Genomic DNA, 9,353 nt, shown 5'->3' with positions numbered 1-9,353 from the left:
ATTTAGTAGATATATGAACATCTACTATTAAAATTTTGGACATCTCTGGCATCTACCCCTGTCTAAGTTATGTTATAGAGATTTTCTCCTTATTCTGGTTTTTTGTCACTTCCATAAAGGAGAGGCCAATGCACCTAAATAATCATAAACAGTATAAAAATGGGTATAGCAGAGATACTTCACAGAGTAAATGATGCAAGAGCCCCATTTATTGGTCTGTTTAGGGTACTGCTTTACAGGAAATTTCAAGGCTTGCTGACTTTTTATTTATTGTATTATATTGTAGTTGATTTTGTTTTAGCCACACATTTTCTTATCTGCTTGTCCAGTTCGGTGTCGCAGTGGCGCTTGAGCCTAAAGGACTTTACCCAGCTGTACAAGTTGTCAGTCTATGAAGGGCTTTATTTTATTTTTAGCTTTTAAATCATGGGACCACAAAATCATACTGAATGATAAAAACAATTATCTGAATTGTTTTCAGTGTGAATAGTGGGTTATTAGGCTGTGATGTGTAAAAATAACACAGGATTTGCTGTTAATGTGACACGAAGATTCACAGAAGTCTTCTTGTGACTGTGCTGATCGTTAACATGCAGAATTGCAGATCTTCAGTATAAAATGATTCTGATTTATTGTGGATGAAAATAGCTGATGTGGCACTAACTTAAAGTTAGTGTGCTTGTTTGTGACTGCCTGGTGCGTGCGTTTGGTACCACAGCCTCCACACGGCGCCATATTAGACGAACGCTACAGCGGTGCGGAAGAAGGCGGGTGAGGGGAGGAGTGCTCCGTCTGCAAAGGGTACTAACCTATACGTAAAGTACTTCGGTTAATTGCCATATGGTTGACAGGTACTTGATTGGGAAATTTAAGGCTAAGTAGTCGGAGGCTTGTTGTTTTTGGTGTCGTTGGGCCCGCTCGCCGGCAGAAATGACTTCCTTGACTCAGAGGAGTTCGGGCCTCGTGCAGAGGCGGACCGAAGCCTCGCGTAGCGCCGCTGAGAAAGACCGTCCGTCCGGCCAGGAGGATCACGGGCCTCGGCGAGCAGACGAGCCGGACGATGACGATACCGCAGACTCCAAAGAAACACGCCTCACCTTGATGGAAGAAGTGTTGTTGTTAGGACTGAAGGACCGCGAGGTAATGGCAGAAAGACGCTGCGCTCTAACGCGTTAGCTTCATCCCCAAAACAGCTTTCTTTAAGTTAGCATTCCTGCTTGATGTGATGCTAGCTGTAGCTAATAACAGTTCGGCTCCTCTGTCTGCATCGAGGTAGTTCATGGCTTCTGGTGCAGCAGGCAGCATATGTAAAGAAATGATATTTTGCACTAATTAGTTAGTGAATAAGTCGCTGTTTTGTGACGATCTTTCGTCTGATGTAGCAGCCCTGACGTTACACTGCTGAGTTAAAGGATACACAGGACACGGAGTCAGTGAAACTCACAACATGTGGTTTGATTATTTTTAACTAATACCAAGTGGTACAGTACCAGTCAAAGATGAGTCGACTCGTTACTCTTCAGTTCACTGTTTTTTAGCGACATCAACACTACTAGGTATTATAATGTGATGTGTTATCACCGAACAACAGGCAAAATCTACACACAAATCTGAACAGAGTAAAACGTAAAGTCCATCAGAATTCCCTCTGGTACATTCACATAAAGTCTTGTTTACATCAAAGTTATGATGCATGTTAACACTAAAATCATTGAGCCCTAAATTTAACTGGAATGTATCAATTGAGATTTTTTTTTTGGGGGGGGGGGGGGGGGGGGATACAAAGAATATTTGTTCCTTTTTAAATTTGATGTCAGCAGTGTATAAAGCTGTAACTTTGTTCTGTAGACAAAGAATAGTTGGTGCAGTTTTAAAGGTTGATACAGGATTTCAGGAATACAAAAGACCAGTTTATCAAATGTTTTGCTAAATAATGTGACAAATGTTTTTAGTGGGTGACAGGTGCACCAAACTTTATTACTTCAGATCCATGTTGTTGTAATAGGTGCAGAATGGTCCTGTCAGATATTCATCCATGCCATGGCTCTGGGACTCTGCACTGATGACAACAAAGTGTGTGGCATCCATGATTTAGCCTCTGCACAACTTCAGTGAACTTGGTCCCAGCTAAGGATTAAGTTTTTCTGGTTTCTGCATGTTTTAAACAGCCCTTGCCCAGAATTGGCTGTTTTTAATGCAGTGCTACTTGATTGTCTGAAAATCACAGCTATTGAGTGCTGTTCTTTAGCCTTGGCCCTTGTCCCCTGGATTATGACATTTTCAAACTCTTTGCAATTTTAGGTTAAAACATTAAACATGTTTGATCTATGTGTTCATGTAGACTTTCACACAGTAGTGTTTAGGCAGTTAGCCTAGTAATGGTAATGACCTGCTGTTGACATTTATATTCAGCCTGTAGTTGGGGCATCTGTAGCTCAGTGGTCCATTTGCTTTATGTCACAAGATCCAGCCAGGCTCAGCTATTGCAGGTAATTCAATCTGGTTTATTAATCTCATTAAATTTTGCCCATGTCTGTTATTTTGTTTGTTTTAATTATGTTAATACTAACCCCCCATTATGTACTGTCCCCTATAAAACCTAAAACTATCATGTGTGTTGTCACGTAACTCTGCCCAGTCCAGTCTGAGACATTTGGAAACATGGAGGAAAAGTCAAAACACCGAACTAACTGAGCAACACGAGCACTGACTCCACTAGACCCCTGAAGGTGTGCTGTGGTATCTGGGACCAAAACGGGGTTCTAGTCAGCGGTTGATCACCTGGCACTGTGGCGGGCTGAGAACTGTTTGCTATCAACATAATTAGCAAGCGGGCATGGCTCTTAGCACTAGCAAGTGGTCATCTGAAAGCCAGGAATAACCTTTTCTTTAAATTTCTATTTTGTATTTATTATTTCAGCACCTGGATTGTGCCAACAAAATTTCATTGTATTGTGGAATGACAGTAAAGATATCCCTGTGTTTGTGTGGGTTTTCTCTGCATTCTCCGGTTTCCTCCCACAGTCCAAAGACATGCAGTTAGTGGGGTTAGGTTAACTGGTGATTCTAAATTGCCTATAGGTATGAATGTGAGTGTGAGTGGTTGTCTGTCTCTCTGTGTTGGCCCTGCGACAGGCTGGCAACCCGTACAGCTGGGATAGACTCCAGCCCCCCCACCACCGCGACCCTGAGCAGGATAAGCGGAAGTGGATGGATTGATTGAATTAATGTAACATTAGAGATGATCTCAGATTAGGTGCCACACTCATGACACCAACGTGTTACTCTCACACTGAGTGTGTTTAAAACGTGTGTAATTGAAAGTATCTGGAATTAATTGGGTGTGTTTATTTGACTCGCTGAGCTTAGCTTGTGGTACTATTGTAGCAATGAAATGGTAACTCTTTGACAATGACCATGTGTTTCTGTTACACAGGGCTACACCTCATTCTGGAATGACTGCATTTCATCAGGGCTGCGAGGGTGCATGCTGATTGAGCTGGCTCTGCGAGGACGCCTTCAGCTGGAGGCTTGTGGCATGAGGAGGAAAGGTCTGCTGGCCAGGAAGGTAGAACATGTTTAAGTTTTCACTATGTTAAAAAAATAAAAATGACATTGTCACCCAGCTGGTGTTGTGTGGCATGGCCATGTAGGTCTGTTCATAAAAAAGCTGATTGTCATCTTTAACAGACCTTTAGTGAGCACTGCTAATGCCCAAACTAAACCTAAAATGATGTATGTTTAGTTTCATAATGCCCACACATACACAGAAAATGAATCCACTCTGTATTCTCTGCTTCCACTTTCTTTGTTTCAGCAAAGCCTTAATTAATTTATAGAATAGGTGTGGATGTATTTCGGCAGTAAGAACACTGCTTACTATGCGTTGTCTTTTCTTTCTGAATGAATTTGCAGGTGATTTGTAAGTCAGATGCTCCTACAGGTGATGTGCTCCTGGACGAAGCTTTAAAACACATCAAAGACACTCAGCCACCAGAGACTGTGCAGAGCTGGATTGAACTGCTCAGTGGTGAGTTCAGCTGCCTCATTTTGTTTCCAAATCAATTTTAAGACAGATTTCATGTGGTCTAAAAATGTTGCTGTTTGCAATCAAAGTGTAGATGGACTAGAAGTCCTATTGATGTACACACTATGACTTAAAAAAAAAAATATAATATCCTTATCATCCTCCTGCCCAAAAGTGGGAGGATATTGTCATGTACAACACAATTTTCATCTGTATGTCTGGATGCAGCAGTGATAACTTTATTTTAATTTAAATTCGTTTTTTTTTTTTTTTTTACTTTTTTAAAAATAATTATGGGCAGTGGCAATAAATATGTTGTAATATATGTCAGCAATAGATTACATATCTAAGCTGTTGCCTTCTGGCACCTTTTTAAAAAAATAATATAATGCTAAGGCAGGGCTCTTCAACTCCAGGCCTCAAGAGCCAGTGTCCTGCAGGTTTTAGATGTGTCTCTGCTTCAACACACCTGAGTCAAATATAGAAGTCATTAGCAGGACTCTGGAGAACTTGACTGCATACTGAGGAGGTCATTCAGCCATTTGATTCAGGTGTGTTCGATCAGGGACACATCTAAAACCTGCAGGACACCGGCTCTTGAGGCCTGGAGTTGAAGAGCCCTGCGCTAAGGAATCGTCTTCAGTCTCAGTGTGTGAATGACAATCCCACAGAAACGGAGCAGCATGGTTGACAGGTGTGTGGTTGTGACATCCAGTCCAACAACAGCTTCAAAGTAGGGCAGTGCAATTATTAAAATTTTGATTTCTTAAGTGTGGCGCATTGTGCCGCGCATTATGAACCATGCTCGTTATTCTACAATTCATGACGCATCTCAATAAAAGGTAAAGTCTAAAATGATAGTAAAACAATACAATACAAACATCCATCCATTTTCTTCCACTTATCTGGGGCCGGGTCGCGAGGACACAGCCAGAGCAGTGGACCCCAGCCTCCACTTCCAGCCTACCTGTGATTCAGACTTCAGCTCTGGGTTTTCGTAGCGCTACGATGTAACCTATGTAAGTGGCCAATGATGTTGGTGGCGTTTATGCTTGTGCAGGTGCATTGCGTGTGTTAATTACCTTTTGGTCGTGTCCCAGTGTTTAACATGCGGTGCCAGCCAACAGAAACACAAAATGCTGGGACTTTTTTCCCTCCTGGGTCCTACTCTTTGCTGTGGTCATTGTTTTTAAGGTGCAAACACATTTGTCCCTCTAGTTTTTCACTTCTTTGCACAAACTTGGGGGCAGGAGCCAGAAATGACGGTGTTTCTCGGGAGGTGCTCTTCAGGTTACGTTGTAAAACTTCAAAAATAACTAACAATATTAGACCTAATAAAAGTATCAGGCCAAGATTATGGCATTTTCCTATGATGATGTCAGGGCTGCTGCAGCTCTATCTGGTGCCACATGGCTGCATAACATTTAGGACAATCATTCACGGCACCGGGCATCAATCAAAATCTTAACAATCAGGTTAACAGACTAATGCGCCTGGTACCGACTTGTGACAATTGCGATGATTAGTCGACTAGTTGTGCACGTCCCGAGCCCCTGCCAATATTTGCTCCGCGGGTGTATCTGGCGCCCCGATTCATTGCAGAAAATCCCAGAAACCGGTTTGAGTAACGTCCCAACAATGTTAATCCCAAACCTCTGAATACATGTAGAGGATCTGTCAGTATGTTGTCGCAGTCACTAAAATGTGAGAATTAATTTGATCTAAATAACTTGGTCCTATTTATTCTTAGTATTATTAGTTGTGATAACTGACATTACCTTTCTATTTATTATTTGTGGGTTTTTTAAAATGTATTTATATTAGTTTTTTATATTTTATTTATATATTCTGTTTTTTGGTCCAATTTCGTATTTATTTTCAAGAGATTGTAGAAATACACTAGATTTCAAGGTATTCGCTGTTCTTTAAGTGCAATAAATGCAGTGTTTACAAAGTCAGTGAGTTATCTTGTCAGATAATCATGATTTCAATATTGACCAAAATAATTGTGATTGTTTTCCATTATCGAGCAGCCCTACTTCAAAGAATGGAGGTCTGCGGTCACAAAAAATTGTCAACCTTTTGGCTAAAAGGTTAATTCACATACACAGAACTAGGCTGAGGCCTTTAAAATAATGGAACTGACTCTGTTCTTTCTGCAGCACCACCTTTTATAAAGATGTAGTTGAGCTTATTGCTGGTTTGTGATAACTCTAACAGTCTTGTGTTTTGTTGGTTCCTTGTAGGAGAAACATGGAACCCCTTAAAACTTCATTATCAACTGAGGAACGTCCGTGAACGGCTGGCCAAAAACCTAGTGGAAAAAGGTGTCCTCACTACTGAGAAGCAGAACTTCTTGCTTTTTGACATGACAACACATCCCCTGACCAACAACAACATCAAACAGCGTCTCATTAAGAAGGTTCAGGAGGCTGTACTGGACAAGTGGGTGAATGATCCTCACCGAATGGACAAGCGGCTTCTTGCACTCATCTTCTTAGCCCATTCCTCCGATGTTCTCGAAAATGCCTTTGCTCCATTGTTAGATGATCAATACGACCTGGCCATGAAAAGAGTGCGGCAGCTGCTGGAACTGGAGCCTGAAGGGGAGAGCATGAAGGCCAACACCAATGAGCTGTTATGGGCTGTGGTGGCTGCTTTCACTAAATGAGGTTGTCACAGAGAGAACAGCAGGCAGTGGCATTCAAGTGGAAATGTACTTTGGGGGTAAAAAATTACTACTAACCCCGACATGTTGACTTTACTGACTTATGGTACCACTTTCCTGGATTTGTGGTATGGACTGCCCTGTCTCCTTGTCCCTTTTCTTCTCTTATTTCTTTCCTTCCAGATAACTCTCCTTGATAATCCTTCATGGCCCTGATTCTCTACCCCACATCAGTTATGTGATCACTAAAAATGACTCTAATCAGTGATGAAATGAAGCAGTGGCTGATGGTGTGGGTGGGGCTGAAATCACTGATTTGTATCATTTTTTTTTTTTTTTTTTTTTTTTTTTTTTTAAAGCTTTTTCTTAGGTGTAGTTCACATGTCACAGGTTACTCAAGGCAACTTTGTGATACATTAAAGAATACAAATATCAACTGTGATGTACATGTACAAAACAGTGATGCTGTAGGGAAGTAAAAGGTTAAAAAGCTTAGTTAATGAGCTTGAGTGTAGCTTAATGTGACTGACGTTTGTGGATATGATGTACTTGGTGCTTAGATCAAGTGTGGAGAGACTGGTAATGCAGTCAAATCCAAAAGTCTGAGTCTGCTACCTATGACAGTGTGCTGACGTTAAGACCGTGTTCCAGATTTTTACTCAGTTGTTGTCTCTCGACCCACTCAATCCATCTGTGTTTTAAATATACAGATAACTAATTAATGCTTGACTTGAAGGGCATCTCGTGACTCTGTTATGCCGCTGGAGAATTTTGCTGGCATAGTTAGAAGGAAGAGTCACTGAAAATAATACAAATTGCGAGCATGCAAACTTTATCCTATGATGAAACCTTTATACTCTGATGCAAGCAAGCTCTTCCAGGATGTCATTCTTGGGGCGCAGGGAGTCACTGGATGGTATGATTAGTATGGAAAATGATGGGACTCATACTATGAATAACACTCTTTGGACCAATATATATGTTGGATGGAGCCTTTCACCTGCATCATGAAAACACCCAGTGAGGGAAGAGCTTCGGGAGCATTGAAGCTGTTCTGGCAGTACATTGAGGCCCAATGCCTTATTTAGCCACATGTTGGTTTATCTTTTCATTTGTTACTTGTCTATAGCTGCAGTGTGGGTTTTCTTTTTTAACATTGCTGGTTTGTATGAGTTTTTTTTTCCCCCTAAATTTTGAGAATGAAGGAGTAAAACTTAGTTTACAGCATGTGTACACCTATACACCTGGACTAGGCCTTTGACCAGGGCAGTGCAATTTGTCAACTTTTAGTTTTGTGATTTTTGACAGTCAACAATTATGGGAACCCATGATAAAACTAGTAAGCTGGTTTTGTGAAATTGCCGGGATGCCTGTCTCACCCTAAAAGTTAAGTCATTCCCCATCAGGCTGTGGCAGGTTTAACTCTGATGCCAAGGTTATGGAAATGGAGCTTTGCTCAAAAAGACTATCATTTCAGCTAACCTATTTTTAATCAGAGTTTGATAGGACAATACAAAAACATTCAAAAACAGTCACTGTTTAAAAAAATACAGGGGTTGGACAATGAAACTGAAACACCTGGTTTTAGACCACAATAATTTATTAGTATGGTGTAGGGCCAATCTTTCACAAGTCTTGCTGTGTGTGTTGGTGCATTGTCATCCTGATACACGGCACCGCCTTCAGGATACAATGTTTGAACCATTGGATGCACATGGTCCTCCAGAATGGTTCGGTAGTCCTTGGCAGTGACGTACCCATCTAGCACAAGTATTGGGCCAAGGGAATGCCATGATATGGCAGCCCAAACGGTCACTGATCCACCCCCATGCTTCACTCTGGGCATGCAACAGTCTGGGTGGTACGCTTCTTTGGGGCTTCTCCACATCGTAACTCTTCCGGATGTGGGGAAAACAGTAAAGGTGGACTCATCAGAGAACAATACATGTTTCACATTGTCCACAGCCCAAGATTTGCGCTCCTTGCACCATTGAAACCGACGTTTGGCATTGGCACGAGTGACCAAAGGTTTGGCTATAGCAGCCCGGCCGTGTATATTGACCCTGTGGAGCTCCCGACGGACAGTTTTGGTGGAAACAGGAGAGATGAGGTGCACATTTAATTCTGCCGTGATTTGGGCAGCTGTGGTTTTATGTTTTTTGGATACAATCCGGGTTAGCACCCGAACATCCCTTTCAGACAGCTTCCTCTTGCGTCCACAGTTAATCCTGTTGGATGAGGTTCGTCCTTCTTGGTGGTATGCTGACATTACCCTGGATACCGTGGCTCTTGATACATCACAAAGACTTGCTGTCTTGGTTACAGATGCGCCAGCAAGACGTGCACCAACAATTTGTCCCCTTTTGAACTCTGGTATGTCACCCATAATGTTGTGTGCATTGCAATATTTTGAGCAAAACTGTGCTCTTACCCTGCTAATTGAACCTTCACACTCTGCTCTCACTGGTGCAATGTGCAATTAATGAAGATTGGCCACCAGGCTGGCCCAATTTAGCCATGAAACCTCCCACACTAAAATGACAGGTGTTTCAGTTTCATTGTCCAACCCCTGTGTATATATACATACATATATTGATTGATGTAACTGCCATAATTGAGTAGCCCTACCTTCTAAATTTTGAAATAAAAGGCAGAACA

At 41.7% G+C, this 9,353-nt stretch overlaps 1 protein-coding gene across 1 annotated transcript; it reads left to right on the top strand.

The window, feature by feature from the left end:
• The first annotated feature begins 721 nt into the window (after window positions 1-721).
• Window positions 722-8,305, top strand: golph3a (golgi phosphoprotein 3a). Its single transcript, XM_030723383.1, has 4 exons — window positions 722-1,140; window positions 3,437-3,568; window positions 3,916-4,030; window positions 6,274-8,305. The coding sequence occupies exons 1-4, from the start codon at window positions 931-933 to the stop codon at window positions 6,696-6,698; spliced, it is 882 nt and encodes a 293-aa protein (XP_030579243.1). The 5' UTR covers window positions 722-930; the 3' UTR covers window positions 6,699-8,305.
• The last annotated feature ends 1,048 nt before the right edge of the window (window positions 8,306-9,353 follow it).

This window comes from Archocentrus centrarchus, unplaced genomic scaffold (genome assembly GCF_007364275.1).
Source record: "Archocentrus centrarchus isolate MPI-CPG fArcCen1 unplaced genomic scaffold, fArcCen1 scaffold_26_ctg1, whole genome shotgun sequence".
NCBI lineage: Eukaryota > Metazoa > Chordata > Actinopteri > Cichliformes > Cichlidae > Archocentrus > Archocentrus centrarchus.
The sequence above is the reverse complement of the archived record's forward strand: the minus strand, read 5'-3'. Positions and strand labels throughout refer to the sequence as shown.

Coding starts and splice junctions, on each gene's coding strand:
- golph3a (XM_030723383.1), top strand. CDS start 931: ATGACTTCCTTGACTCAGAGGAGTTCGGGCCTCGTGCAGAGGCGGACC. Junction 1,141..3,436: donor TAGGACTGAAGGACCGCGAG/GTAATGGCAGAA, acceptor TCTGTTACACAG/GGCTACACCTCATTCTGGAA. Junction 4,031..6,273: donor CTGGATTGAACTGCTCAGTG/GTGAGTTCAGCT, acceptor GGTTCCTTGTAG/GAGAAACATGGAACCCCTTA.